The 16282-nt window shown below is 38.5% G+C and overlaps 1 protein-coding gene across 1 annotated transcript in view; it reads right to left on the reverse strand.

The window, feature by feature from the left end:
- Positions 1–16282, reverse strand: part of DOK6 (docking protein 6) — a 193480-nt gene that overhangs the window by 155572 nt on the left and 21626 nt on the right. Inside the window, exon 3 of the mRNA XM_010855226.1 lies at positions 4149–4263. Within this exon, the coding sequence (XP_010853528.1) occupies positions 4149–4263 (115 nt within the window). The remainder of the gene's footprint in view (positions 1–4148; positions 4264–16282) is intronic.

Genomic DNA, 16282 nt, shown 5'->3' on the forward strand with positions numbered 1-16282 from the left:
GGGAGGGAGGCTCACAAGGGAGGGGACATATATAATTATGCATGGCTTGCATTGTTGTAAGGCAGAAACCACCACAGCATTGTAAAGCAACTTTCTTCCAATTAAAATATAAATGAAAAAATATATCATAGATGACCTTACAGATAACTGATATAGATCTAATATTTTATTGCAAATTTTACTGAGATAATTGTAGATTCACACATAGTAGTAAGAAATACTACACAGAGATCCTGTGTATATTTTGCCTGCTTTCCTGCAGTGTATTTTGCAAAAGTATACAACAACATCATAACCAGGAGACTGACATTGGAAGACCACTGATTTTATTCAGATTTCCTCAGTTTTACTTGTGTGTGTATGAAGTCTGACACAATCGATCACTCGTGTGGGTTTGTGTGTACACCATCATCATCAAGATAACCACTCAGTTCCAACAGAAGCTCATGTTACCCTTTTATGACCACACAGTCCTGCTCTCCACACACCCAACCCCATCCCTAACCTCTGGCAACTAACATGTCCTGCATTTGTAAAATGCTTCCTTTCACAGATGCTGTATAAATGAAAACACAAAGTGTATAATCTTTTGGGACTGGCTTTTCTTCACTGGGCATAATTCACTTGAGATTCCTCCAGATTGCTATATGTATCAAATGTTTGCTCCTTTTTACTGTTGAGGAGCTCATGGGGTCGGTATACCACAGTTTGTTGAAGCATCTCTGGGCTCTTTCCAGTTTTGGACTATTATGAATAAAGCTATTATGAGCACTTTTTGTACAGGTGTGCGTGTGTGTGTGGAGTATGTTTTTTTTTTCTTCCTGAGATACATGTTCAAGAGTGAAATTGCTGGATTGTGTATAAATTACATATTTAATTTTATAAGAAGCTGCCACCCATTTTCCAGGGTGGCTGTACCACGTGACATTCCTACCAGCAACGTGTGAGTGATCCAGTGTTCCTGAAACCATACGAGCATTCAGTGGTCTCACTAATTTTTTTTTTTTTTAAGCCATTTAGACAGATGCATAGTGTTGTTTCCTTATGGTCTAATTTGCATTTCCCTGATGACTCACTTTTCAAAAACTTCATGGCTACATTCACATATGCATGTGCCTGTGCTAAGTCACTTCAGTCGTGTCTGATTCTTGTGACCCCATAGACTGTAGCCCGCTAGGCTCCTCTGCCCATGAAATTCTCCAGGCAAGAATACTGGAGTGGGTTACCATGCCCTCCTCCAGGAGATCTTCCCGACTCAGGGACAGAACCCATCTCCTGTGTCCGCTGCATTGGCAGGCAGATTCTTTACCATTGCGCCACCTGGAGCCCTCACATATGCATAATTTCATACAAATGGGACAGTCTGTATGCTGGATATTTTTCTGTGTTCACTGTATTTTCTTACTTTTCCTTTTTGCTTGCTGATTTTACCCATCTTCCTTTCTATCCCACTTCATTATCATCTCCTCTCACCTAGAGAATGCTTGTGAAGACCCACACTCTTTCTCTCACTTTTTCTATTACCAAATGTGATTATTCAGTACATACTTCTCTGCTGGTTGTTTTGCCTGAAGAACTACACTTCACAAAATGCCTTTAAGTTAATTGGGTTATTTAGAATTCTTTCCAGTGATTGTATAATATTTCATGATAAGGATATACTATGATTTATTCAACAATTTTCTTGATAGGCATTCAGCAATTTTGTTATCATTACACATAATGTATAATACACCAAATATGTTCCCCAAAAGGTTCACTGAGTCAAGGGTATACATGTTTACAACAGCAGTTGTCAGTTTTCTTGAAAAAATACTTGAAACAATTCACATTCCCACTAGCCATTATGACAATACAATTTTATCTGCACTTTCATTCCAAATAAATGTGAGAGCTCTTTTTAATCTTGACTTTAATCTTGTTATTTTGATTTTCACAACTCTAACTGCTTTTCAGTGTAGTCTGTTTCCATATAATTTTGTCATTTTAATAAAAGACATAGACTACTGCATCTTAGTATCTATCTAAAAAACATAACTTCCAAGGAAAAGTACTCAAATTCCTTATCAGTTTTTAAGTACTTCCTTTTTTCCCACTGGCACGCCATGAAGTTAAGACAATTTAAAAAAACTGTGCCATGACTTTTTAAACATTTTTACTACCATCTAAAAGCAGACTGTTACATTTACATATTAAAAATGGTTTAAAAAATAATACCCTCAAATTAATCATAATTTAAGCTAGCTGAAAACTCTCTGCAAGAATTGCACACAAAAGCGTTCTTCACTTTTACACTTAGATCTTGCCTCAGCCTCACTGTCAGGAAACTCTTCTCTTGGAATTTAAGGCCATTTTCTTTGAGTGAAGAGACCTTCATTTCTCAAAATTCTACCATGAATCCACCACCAATGACAAAGTATTTAAAATCTTCCAATTTCAGACTTGGGGTTTACAGCTGTGAGCCTAAATTTCAGAATTATGGCAGAAACCAACACAATGTAAAGCAACTGTTCCCCAGTTAATAATAAATAAATTAAAATAAAAAAATAAATTTCAGAATTATGTAGAAACATGATTCAATATCCTTCTTATCTGAAATAGTAGCCTCCAATATTGTCTCTGTACCCAAAACGCAACTCAGGACAATTAAAAACTGTAAAACAACAGTGAAAATTGAAACATACAAACAACAGAGAAAATGATCTTTTATCTGTTTTGGAAAACTAGTTTTCTGGGAGTTATTAGATTTAATCTAAGACATTATTTAAGAGCTCAGAGAAAACTGAAGTGATCAAGTAGCAAGACAGTGAACAAGAAGGCACAGATATTAATATATGATTATTAATGGATATTAATATATGACACCAGCAAGGCTGGGACAGGTTCTATTATCACATGGGGATTTATATTACCAGAAAGACTTCTATTCAACCACCACAAAAGTCAATTCTAAATGATGAAATGAGGTCAGATGGCAAGTGAAGAAAGTATATAAAAAGGATAAAGGCATTCAAGGAAAGAGGAACACTTTGACACATTCTAATTCAATTTAGCAAAACTAAGATAAGTGTAGGTGAGTAGGTGTGAGCAATTTATTTAGGCAAAGTGACCTTATCAGTCTTGAATAATATAATCCAGTAATAAGTACACCTATAAACTTTAACCGTAAATACAGAAGGTTTACTACCTTTGAAAAGTTACTTAACAAAGCATCTCCTAAAAGACTTAACCATTATTTTAAATTCACATCTTTCAAAGACTTAGTGCTTTCTGCTTCCATCCAGTATAAAATGAAAACACCATTCCATTGAGAAAAATCTTTAAAAAACTATAATAAGCCAACTAATATATTACACAACACAGGGATTCCAGGGCTTCTCTGGTGGCTCAGCTGGTAAAGAATCCACCTGCAATGGGGGAGACCTGGGTTCAATCCCTGGGTTGGGAAGATCCCTTGGAGAAGGGAATGGCTACCCACTCCAGTATTCCAGCCCAGAGAATTCCTATGACTGTATAGTCCATGGGGTCACAAAGAGTCGGACACGACTGAGCGTGTGTGTGAGAAAGTTTCACTTTCACTTTTCACAGGGATTCCAAAATGAGAAACACTGAGTTCCAATGATTAACTGCCTAGTGTCTCAATAATGTCAGAGTGCTTTATGAACTGGGATGCTAAAATTCAATCTGAAATGTACTTAACTTGTAATACTAAGGATCCATGAAAGCAACCAATTGCTCACAGGTCTGCTCTGGAGTGTCTAGGGACCGTGGCTGTGCCCCCGTGCCACACTCTTACACTGTTAACGCCTTACCAACTGCCTCCAATGGCACTTGGCAAGAACCAGAGCACATGTCAGGAGCTTGCTCTAACAAACACCCCCACAGGCATTGTTTGCTTAATTCTCCAAGCTTGAATGGAAACCTCAGAAGTCAGACCACCTGGGAACAAAATCCAGACACAGCCAGATAATAAACAGGCACCGATAACATCTGTAGCAACAGAGAGACCAAGCTTACTAACAGTCTTCCACAGCACATTCTCACCACAATAAGCCATGCAGTTCATAGGTGGATCTTAATGCATCTGGGCTATTGTCTCAGAAGCAGCTCCAGGTCTTCAAGCTGGAGACAGGGCTGTGATTACTTACCTGATTCACAGGCAAATGTCTTTGACGTTTCATCATGAAAGATAATTGCCACTGCATGCTTCTTTGTCTCTCGAGGCAGCCTGGTTATGTTTTTGATGTTGTGCAGTTCAGTTACCTTGAACAAAAAAACATTTTTAACTTAGCATACAGTACATGCTCTATGCTGGGTGCTCACACAAAATGATCCATTATTATTGTCCTAAGTCACTTTCCAATGGATATTTTTACTTGTTTCTAATTAACAGGAGTCAAATACCATGCAGAATGAAAACAAAAAACTTTTTCGATGCCATCAACTGTGGTTATTTGCTTTGCTCAATTTTGAAAGAGTCTAAAAATTATGTAGAAGAATAACTCTGAAAGCAAGGACTCCTGTGTTTTTTTAAAAATTGCATCTTTTACAAACAATAGCCAGTATGGCACACAGAAGATTCTCAATAAATTTGCATTAAATATTTATTGGATTTAACATCTCAACTGTCTCCTAAAACCCACTCATCATGCAAGTCCCTGGTAGAAATGCAGTCTAACTGACACCTGTCAATCAGCAGACTGTGGCTCTAAAATTCTGGAAACATTACATATAAACAATGAACTTCCTTCCCAGCCCAAACCACACAGTGTTCACGGACCCTTATATTCCTGCTCGCCACCCGGTTCTCTCACCAAGGCTCATTCGTGATTTATGGACCCAGGTTAACAACTCTACTCTTTTGGCAACTAATAATTTTATTGAACAAGTATTTTAGCTCTCAATTGTATGGGTACAAGGCTTTCTGCTGTAACTTGTGCATTTTTATTTCTCTCCACAGTCCCTAGAAATGAGCAGTTTGTCTACTTCCTCACTTACTCTGCAAATACAACTTTACAATAATAATGTTGTGTGAGTTCATTTCCAAAATGCACTTCTCAACATGCTACTTCAGTATTTCTTCTAATAAAAGATCCAACAGGTTTGTTTTCATTTCCATCTATATAAATACTTAAAAACTTCTCTTTAAGTTTCTTTGACCTATGTGCTATTGAGAAATACATTGTTCACTCTCCAAGTATTTCAGAATTTTCTAGCTATTTTCTATTACTGGTTTCTAGTTTCACTGCATTCTAGTTTAATTTCATATAGTAGAGATAAGGTACACTATGGTTTCCGTTTTTTTTTAAATTGGTTATGTTCTATAGCCCAAACTACTGTTCAAACTACCGCACAATTGCACTCATCTCACACGCTAGTAAAGTAATGCTCAAAATTCTCCAAGCCAGGCTTCAGCAATACGTGAACGGTGAACTTCCAGATATTCAAGCTGGTTTTAGAAAAGGCAGAGGAACCAGAGATCAAATTGCCAACATCCGCTGGATCATTGAAAAAGCAAGAGAATTCCAGAAAGCCATCTATTTCTGCTTTATTGACTATGCCAAAGTCTTTGACTGTGTGGATCACAATAAACTGTGGAAAATTCTGAAAGAGATGGGATTACCAGACCACATGACCTGCCTCTTGAGAAACCTGTATGCACATCAGGAAGCAACAGTTAGAACTGGACATGGAACAACAGACTGGTTCCAAATAGGAAAAGGAGTACATCAAGGCTGTATATTGTCACCCTGCTTATTTAACTTCTATGCAGAGTACATCTTGAGAAACGCTGGGCTGGAGGAAGCACAAGTGGGAATCAAGATTGCCAAGAGAAATATCAATAACCTCAGATATGCAGATGACACCACCCTTATGGCAGAAAGGAAGAACTTAAGAGCCTCTTGATGAAAGTGACGGAGGAGAGTGAAAAAGTTGGCTTAAAGCTCAACATTCAGAAAACTAAGATCATGGCATCCAGCCCCATCACTTCATGGGAAATAGATGGGGAAACAGGGGAAACAGGGGCTGACTTTATTTTTCTGGGCTCCAAAATCACTGCAGATGGTGACTGCAGCCATGAAATTACAAGATGCTTACTCCTTGGAAGGAAAGTTTTCACCAACCTAGAAAACATATTAAAAAGCAGAGACATTACTTTGTCAAAAAAGGCCCATCTAGGCAAGGCTGTGGTTTTTCCAGTAGTCATGTATGGATCAGAGAAGGCAATGGCACCCCACTCCAGTACTGTTGCCTGGAAAATCCCATGGATGGAGGAGTCTGGTGGGCTACAGTCCATGGGGTCGCTAAGAGTCAGACATGACTGAGCGACTTCACTTTCACTTTTCACTTTCATGCATTGGAGAAGGAAATGGCAACCCACTTCAGTTTTCTTGCCTTGAGAATCCCAGGCACGGGGGAGCCTGGTAGGCTGCCGTCTATGGGGTCACACAGAGTTGGACACGACTGAAGTGACTTAGCAGCAGCAGCAGCAGTGGCATGTATGGATATGAGAGTTGGACTATAAAGAAAGCTGAGCGCCGAAGAATTGATGCTTTTGAACTGTGGTGTTGGAGAAGACTCTTGAGAGTCCCTTGGACTGCAAGGAGATCCAACCAGTCCATCCTAAAGGAGATCAGTCCTGGGTGTTCATTGGAAGGACTGATGTTGAAGCTGAAACTCCAATACTTTGGCCACCTTATGCGAAAAGCTGATTCATTGGAAAACACCCTGATGCTGGGAAAGATTGAGGGCAGAAGGAGAAGGGGAGGACAGATGATGAGGTGGTTGGATGGCATCACTGACTCAATGGACATAGGTTTGGGTGGACTCTGGGAGATGGTGATGGACAGGGAGGCCGGGCGTGCTGCGGTTCATGGGGCTGCAAAGAGTCGGACATGACTAAGCGACTGAACTGAACTATGGCCCAGAACATGATGCATCCTGGTAAGAGTTCCATGTGAGCTGAGAAGAGTGTGTATTCTGCTGTTTGATGACATACATGTCCATTACATCTAGTTAATTGATGGTGGTGTTGAGTTCACCTATGTCTTCACTGATTTTCTGCCTGTTGGATCTGTCTACTTCTGAGCGAGGGGGGTTGAAGATGCTAACTATGACAGTAAGTGCATCTATTCCCCTCGTTCTATCAGTTTCTGCCTTATGTCGTTTATTGATCTGTTGTCAGGTGCACCCAGATGTTATGTCTTCTTGTAGGACTGACAAATTTATCAATATGTAATACTTAATAAAAACCCTTGCTTTGTAGTCTGTTTGTCTGAAATTAAAACTTACTCTTGTTTTCTTTCGATTAATGTTAGTATAGCATATCTGAAGAGGAACTAAAGAGCTTCTTGATGAAGGTGAAAGAGGAGAATGAAAAAGCTGGCTTAAAACTAAACATTCAAAAAACTAAGGTAATGGCATCTGGTCCCATCAATTCATGGCAAATATATGGGGAAAAAGTAGAAGCAGTGACAGATTTTATTTTCTTGGGCTCCAAAGTCGCTGCACACAGTGATTGCAGCCATGAAATTAAAAGTCACTTGCTCCTTGGAAGGAAAGCTATGACAAACCCCAGTGTTTTAAAAAGCAGAGATTCCTCTATTTGACAAAGATACATAGGGTCAAACCCATGGTTTTTCCAGTAGTCATGGACAGATGTGAGTCAGTCACTTCAGTCGCTCAGTCATGTCCAACTCTTTGCAACCCCATGGACTGCAGCACGCCAGGCCTACCTGTCCATCACCAACACCCGGAGCTTACGCAAACTGATGTCCATCAAGTCGGTGATGTCATCCAACTATCTCATGCTCTGTCATCCCCTTCTCCTAATGCCTCCAATCTTTCCCAGCATCAGGGTCTTATCTAATGAGTCAGTTCTTCACATCAGGTGGCCAAGGTATTGGAATTTCAGCTTCAGCATCAGTCCTCCCAATAAATATTCAGGACTGATTTCCTTTAGGATTGACTGGTTGGATCTCCTTCCAGTCCAAGGGACTCTCAAGAGTCTTCTCCAACACCACAGTTCAAAAGCATCAATTCTTCAGTGCTCAGCTTTCTTTATAGTCCAACTCTTATATCCATACATAACTACTGGAAAAACCATAGCTTTGACTAGACAGACCTTTGTTGGCAAAGTAATGTCTCTGCTTTTTAATAAGCTGTATAGGTTGATCACAGTTTTTCTTCCAAGGAGAAAATGTCTTTTAATTTTATGGCTGCATTCACCATCTGCAGTGATTTTGGAGCCCAAAAAGTAAAGTTTCTCACTGTTTCCATTGTTTCTCCATCTATTTGCCATGAAGTGATGGGACTGGATGCCATGATCTTATTTTTCTGAATATTTTAAGCCAACTTTTGGGCTTAGTTTTAAGCCAATTTTTTCACTCTACTCTTTCACTTTCATCAAGAGGCTCTTTAGTTCTTCTTCTCTTTCTGACATAAGGGTGGTGTCATCTCCATATCTGAGGTTATTGATATTTCTCCTGGCAAACTTGATTTCAATTTGTGCTACTCTGCATATAAGTTAAATAAGCAGGGTGACAATATACAGCCTTGGTGTACTCCTTTCCCGATTTAGAACCAGTCTGTTCCATGTCCAGTTCTAACTGTTGCTTCTTGACCTGCATATAGATTTCTCAGGAGGCAGGTCAGGTGGCCTGGTATTCCCATCTCTTGAAGAATTTTCCACAGTTTCTTGCGATCCAAATAGTCAAAGGCTGTGGCATAGTCAATAAGCAGAAGTAGATGTTTTTATGGAACTCTCGCTTTTTTGATGATCAAACAAATGTTGGCAATTTGATCTCTGGTTCCTCTGCCTTTTCTAAATCCAGCTTGAACATCTGGAAGTTCATGGTTCATGTACTTGACTTGGAGAATTTTGATCATTACTTTGCTAGTGTTTGAGATGAGTGCAATTGTGCAGTAGTTTGAACATTTTTTGGCATTGCCTTTCTTTGGGATTGAAATGAAATCTAACCTTTTCCAGTCCTGTGGCCACTGCTGTGTTTTCCAACTTTGTTGGCATATTGAGTATAGCACTTTCACAGCATCAAATTTTAGGATTTGAAATAGCTCAACTGGAATTCTATCACCTCCACTAGCTTTGTCGCAGTGATGCTTCCCAAGGCCCACTTGACTTTGCATTTCAGGATGTTTGGCTCAATGTCAGTGATCACACCATTGTGGTTATCTGGGTCATGAAGATCTTTTTTTGTACAGTTCTTCTGTGTATTCTTGCCACCTTAAGGATTCTTGCCATCTCACAGATATAAGAGTTGGACCACAAAGACGACTGAGTGCCGAAGAATTGATGCTTTTGAACTGTGGTGCTGGAGAAGAGTCTTGAGAGTTCTTTGGACTGCAAGGAGATCAAACAAGTTGATCCTAAAGGAAATCAACCCTGAATATCCACTGGAAGGACTGATGCTGAAGGTGAGGCTCCAATACTTGGCCATGTGATATGAAGAGCTGACGGATTAGTTAGAAAAGACTCTGATGATGGGAAAGATTGAAGGCAGAATGAGAAGAAAGCAGCAGAAGATGAGACGGTTTGACAGCACCACCGACTAAATGGACATAAATTTGGGCAAATTCTGGGAGATAGTAAAGGACAGGGAAGCCTGGTATGTTGCAGTCCATCAGGTCAAAAGAGCTGCATGTGGCTCAGTGACTGAACAACAACAAAGTATGATTTTCTATATCCACATATTTTTAATTTATAGATGTCTTTACATTTATGGTGGGTTTCTTTATGATAGTGTATGGTTGCATCTTGTTTGATCCACTCTGACAATCCTCATCTTTTAATTGGTGCATTTAAGCCATTGATATTCAAAATAAATATCGGTATAACTGGACTAATATATAGAATATTTGTACCTGTTTTCTATTTCTTGTCCCTCTTCTCTGTTTCTATTTTATCTTTCACTCTTTTTTCTGTCTTTTGTGGTTTTAATTGTGAATTTTACATGATTCCATTCTTCCTCCTTTCTAACATGTCAGCTATACCTTTTTTTATTTTTTACTTTTTTAGTTGCTGCCCTAGAGTATGAAATATAAATTTACAGCTAATGCAATTCCAAACCACACTATATCAAACTACACATATATCAGAGATATATACATATATATCTACTTATCATATATATATATATATTTATAAATGTATACAAAATCAAATACATTGTTGTTGATGCTATTTTGAACAAACTGTCACCTGTTAGATCAATTAAGAATAAGAAAAAATGAAACTTTTTTATCTCCACTCACACCTTTTTGATGCTTTTCCTACATTATTATTTTCTCTAAAGAAATAATTTTAACATTTTTTACAAAGTCAGTCTTACCAGCAATAAATTCAATTTTGTTTGAATTTCTATTTCTATTTTCTATTTCTATTTCACTTTTAAAGATAATTTTACAGGGCATATGGAACTCTAGGTTGATGGATATTTTTCATCTTAAAACATTAAATATATTTAGCTCTTGATATCTTAGGGTTCCACATCGTCAGATTCGACCAACCTTGGATTGGGTACTACTTTTACGATCCACGGTTGGTTGAATCCGAGGTTGTGGGACCTGCAGATATGAGACTCAGCTGTGCTTGCTATTTTATGTAAGGGTTTTAGGCATCCATGGATTTTGGTATCCGTGGAGGATATTGGAACTGACTCCCCATTAGATACCAAGAGATGGCTGTGTTTCACTCTAATCTGTTGCTTGTATAGTTTCTGAGGGAAAGGTAAATGTAATTCCTCTTTGCTCCTCTATGGAGAAGGTGATTTTTCCTCTCTCTAGTTTCTTTCAGGATTTTTTCCTTGATTCTCCATAGTTGAAAATGCCTAGATACACTTTTCATTCTTTTTTTTTTTTTGTGGGGAGCAGTAATCCTGCTTGGGGTTCACTGAGATTCCTGGATCTGTAGTTTTGTGTCTGACATTGATCTGGGGAAATTGTTAGTTATTATTGGTAGAATTTTTCTTTCTTTCTTCTCATGCTGGTACTTCCATTGTGCATATATTATACCTTTTATAGATGTCCCAACAGTGCTTGAATATTGGTTTTATTTTTACTGTTTCAGTCTCTGTTCTCTCTGCTTTTCAGCTCTGGACGTGTCTTTTTATTTTTTACTTATGGCTGTTCTGGGTCTTTGTTGCTGCACAGGCTTTTCTCTAGTTGCAGCAAGTGGAGGCTACTCTCCAGTTGCCCTGCAGGAGCTGCTCACTGCGGCGGCTCCTCTTGTTTGCAGCACAGGGTCTAGGGCACAGGCTTCAGCGGCTGCAGCACATGGGCTCAGTGGTTGCAGCTCCCGGGCTCTAAAACACAGGCTCAACAGTTGTGGAGCACAGGCTCATCTCCTCAGCATGTGGGATTCTTCCAGATCTGGGATTGAACTCATGTCTCCTGCACTGGCAGGTGGGTTCTTTACCACTGGGCCACCAGGGAACCCTGGAAGTTTCTACTGAGACATCCTCAAGCTTGTAGATTCTTTCATCAGCCATGTCCAGTGTTTACACATTCATCAAAGGCATCCTTCATTTCTATTACAGTATTTTCTTTTTGGTTCTTTAGACGTTCTGTCTCTCTTCTGACAGTTCCCATCTGTTCTTCATACTGTCTACTTTATCCATTAGCACCCTTAGTGTAGCAATCATAGTTGTTTTAAAGTCCTGGTCTGATCATTTCAGCTACCCTGCCTTTTCTGATTTTGATGTTCCATCTGTCTCTTCAAATTGTATATTTTGAAGAGATATTTTCAAATATCTTTGAAATACTATTTGTATTTTTCCTTTTGGTAATGCCTTGTAATTTTTTCTTGGTAGTCATTGATTTTTTTTTTTTTTGATAATATTTCCTTTTAAAATCTGTAATGATGTGGACTTCTAGCCTCATAAAATAACAAGCTTATCACTCAAGGTTGCTGTGCAGTCTGTCCAGAGGGGCCCTTATGGTCTCTGTCACAATAAATGTAGTCTATAGTCTACATGCTGGAAAAATTATTTTAATATTTAAAAACTATTTATTTTTCTCTCTCCTTGTCATTATCTCACTTAAAATACAAAACTAAAATTGGTAAGGTAAGTGATTTCAAGTTAAATAAACTAAAAATGGTTTGCTTCATATATATCATGTATAAAAACACCTACATATGTGTATATATGCATTCATATGTGCATTTATACATATACGATATCTATTTATTTATTTATCTAAAAAAAACTCATTTTCTCTTCCACAGAAGAAAAATTAGGCACTAGTATCTTAAAGTGTCAGATCCTGGGGAGAAAGATGAGAATTTTTTTGGAACAATGATTTGTATATTATATTTGAACTACATTAAAGCATACTCTCAACAATAAACTCTTAAATTTTTAAATCATTTGATGATTGATTCAAGTAATAGTTAACCCAAATTTTATTCTAAAATAGTAGATTAAAGATATTTTAAAAAGAGACATTATTTCCAAGTGTTATTAATTTTAAATAAGAAAATGATCTTACTAAAATTAAGTAGTCTAAAAGCAATGAAGATCATGTGTTGCCTAAGAACAGATACTATCCATGTTAGGTGAGTATAAAAGTGATATGCCACTATATAAGATATATTATATATAATATCAAGTTGTGCCAAACAATATCATAAATACATTTATTATTCTGCTCCAAGGCCTTTTCCAAATATTTTTATTTACAAATATAAAAGAATATTGAAACTAATATTGTGTAGGACATCTTTTTTTCACCTCATAGCAAAAAATCAACAGAGCAAATTAATAAACAGCCTAGCAAAATGCAGCAAGCACTAGAGATTTTCTAACTTTTGTGCCTCAGGCAATCTGACAAACAATGTAGTTCAAACGAAGTGTTTGCTCTTCTGTAAAATTCACATTTAGAGATGCAGAGAAGCTCTTCAAGCAGACATGGTTACAGTGGTTTCCGCAACAGTGTGAGGCTTTCTGTTGATCAGTAGTGCGATGCTACCCACTTCAGTGTGTGCCCTAACAAACTGAAGTGATACCAGGAAGCAGAGCACTCACGGGGGCATAAAATCTCACCTCTCAGATTGTCTTGGTTAGGAAGCTCAAGAGTTCTGTTAGATTACAAAATGTTACAAAATCATACCGGAAGATTTTCTAAGGACTTGGTATACCTTTGGAATTTGCATGTATGCATGCTCAGTCGCTTCAGTTGTGTCCGACTCTGCGACTTTATGAACTGTAGCCCGCTAGGCTCCTCTATCCATGGGGATTCTCCAGACAAGAATACTGGAGTCGGATGCTATGCCCTCCTCCAAGGGATCTTCACAACCCAGGGATCGAATCTGCATCGCTTATGTCTCCTGGATTGGCAGGTGGGTTCTCTACAGTTAGCACCACCTCAGAAACCCCTTAGAATCTGATATATCTTTAATTTAAAATATATTTTAAAAATATTTAGAATCATAGCAATTCAGGTCAAGATATATCTGAATCTCTTGTCCTCACTTTTCACTTTCAGTACTAAATGATTTTATGACCCAGTACAAAACTGTTTGCATTTTCTTAGAGGAAGGTAATTTTTAAAATAATATCTTTAAATACTTTAAAATAAAAAATATTTTTATTGGTCTACAACCTAACAGTGTGACATAAAACTGTGAACTTATTATTGAGTGTGAAATCCCTGTGTGCATGCTAAGTCACTTCAGCCCTGTCTGATTCTTTGCGCCCCCATGGGCTGCAGCCCACCAGGCTCCTCTGTGGGATTTTCCAGGCCAGAATACTGGAGTGGGTTGCTACGTGTTTCTCCAGGGGATCTTCCAGATCCAAGGACTGAACCCATGTCTCCTGCATTGGCAGGCGAATTCTTTACCACTAGCACCACCAAATCCTAGAGCATTTCAATAATATATATCTATAAATTATTACATCATTTAATAATTCAACCCATATTTCTGAAATGTTAATTTTTTATATTGCTCTAGTAGGACAAAACATTAGTTTAATAAGAAGGCATTAAAATAATTAAACATGATGTTAGCAGAATTTAATTAAAGGAAAAATTACTTGAAAATAATTCAGGTTGTTCAAGTCTAAGTCAATAAATGCCATAGTCAATAATTTAAAATACTGAGGTCTAGTAAGTGTGCGTAGGTATATAGAAACAGCATGTTGTACACTTTAAATATATACAATTTTAATTTTATTATTTTAAAAAGAATACAGTAACTGGACTTTCTTGGTTACTCAGTAGGAAAGATTTTTGCCTGCAATACAGAAGACACAGTTTTGATCCCTGGGTCGGGAAGCTCCCCTGAAAGAGGAAATAGCAAACCCTCTCCAGTATTCTTGCCTTGGAAATTCCTTGGACAGAGGAGTCTGGCGGGCTACGGTCTATGGAGAGTTGGACACAACTTAGCGACTAAACAACAACCTTGTTTGGAGCCACTGCCTTGATTCCTGCTGCAGTTTTACCTATTATTGCCTTTGCTCTAAAACAAAGTGAAAATAACAAGAAATATGTTAGTGTTATGATGAAAAGAGTGCTGTCTGTGTGGACAATTCTGAGGTCCACTGTTCCAAACACAGGCTTCTCTCGAGCCCACAACACCTGCTCTGTCCTGAAACTCTGCCAACGTCTATTTCACACACACTTCCCTTACCCCTACTCCACAACTTCACTATTGCTCTTTCTCATCTCAACTATTTCCATTTGTTTTTCCATCTGCCTTCATACCCTTCATCTTCCATTGTCTTGTTCACACTGGTTTTAGACTTATATTTTTAACCCAAACGTTTTATCATGCCCCTTCATTTATCGTGCCTTCAGTCAGTTTAGTCAGTGTTAGACGCTAAGTCATGTCTGACACTTTGCGACAACTGTAGCCTGCCACGCTCCCCTGTCTGTGGCATTCTCCAGGCCAGAATACTGGAGTGGGTGGCCATTTCCTTCTCCAGGGGCTCTTAAACCAGGGATCAAAACTGGGTCTCCTGCATTGCAGGCAGATTCTTTACCGTCTGAGCCACAAGGCATTAAAACCATTTAATTACACCTTAAAATTAAGTTCTCACTCTTTAGCAAGGACTTGATGACTTTAATGACTCAGTTCCTTCCTGGAAATTGAATCTCATCTTTGTCTACATTAACCTTGAACACAAGTTAGTGTCCAGCCATGTACAAAGCCTTTCAGTTGTTTTGAATAGAAATGTGCGCTTTAAACGTGATGCTAAAGCTGAAGCTCCAATACTTTGGGCCACATGATGTGAAGAGCTGACTTATTAGAAAAGACCCTGATGCTCAGAAAGATTGAGGCCAGGAGGAGAAGGGGGCGACAGAGGATGAGATGGTTAGATAGCATCACCGACTTAATGGACACAAATTTGAGCAAACTCCGGAGATAGTGGAGGACAGAGGAGCCTGGCGTGCTGCAGTTTATGAGCTTGCAGAGAGTCGGACATGACTTAGCAACAGTAAAACAACATTCAAAGGTTACAGAGTCTTTTACAGAATAATCTTCTTGGAGCTTCCTTCAGCTTCCTATCAAGCTCACAATCATTTGTCAAGACCAACAAGCCTCCCTTAACCTTCCCTGAATGACTCATGCACAGTTAATAGCCTGTTGCTGACGGTGGTCGTAGGTGGTGTTCCTCAAAGCCCTTGACAGTGTGATCTGAATTCAGATGGCTTCCTGACTCATTATGCAATCTGGTTGTGTTCGTACAGTGGACTCAGTAAGTAAATTATTGAGTTGTTCCTTTATTAATTCATGTCATTTATTTATCAATTCTCTACATAACTGGACTTCTATATAGGGTTTTTTTTTTTTTTTTCATTTTAAATATATGCTTTTCACAGTGAAGACCAGTAGATGCCTATTAAGTGATTGGCTCTTTCATATCTGATGAGAAAAGAAAAGATTAAAGATAAAGAAAAGGGTAGCATACAGCTGCACTGGGCTATATGTTCTGAAATGAAGGGCATACTTCTGTGTATCACTTAATAAGACCAAACAAAAGAGAAGCTGCTTCACTTGCAGATGAAAATAGTTCATTAGATTTTAGTCGCTCTACCATTACTTAGTTTGTAGAACTTTCAGGAGGAATCTGATATGGGCTGAAGGGCATAGTGATATTTTCTCCAATTAAGCCCACGTTTTTCAGAGGGGTCTTCTTTGCATACTTAGCAAAGTTCAGCTCAGTTCAGTTCAGTTCAGTCACTCAGTCCTGTCTGACTCTTTGCGACCCCATGAATTGCAGCACACCAGGACTCCCTGTCCATCACCAACTCCCGGAGTTCA

This window comes from Bison bison, unplaced genomic scaffold, assembly GCF_000754665.1.
Source record: "Bison bison bison isolate TAMUID 2011002044 unplaced genomic scaffold, Bison_UMD1.0 scf7180017864360, whole genome shotgun sequence".
NCBI classification, from domain to species: domain Eukaryota; kingdom Metazoa; phylum Chordata; class Mammalia; order Artiodactyla; family Bovidae; genus Bison; species Bison bison.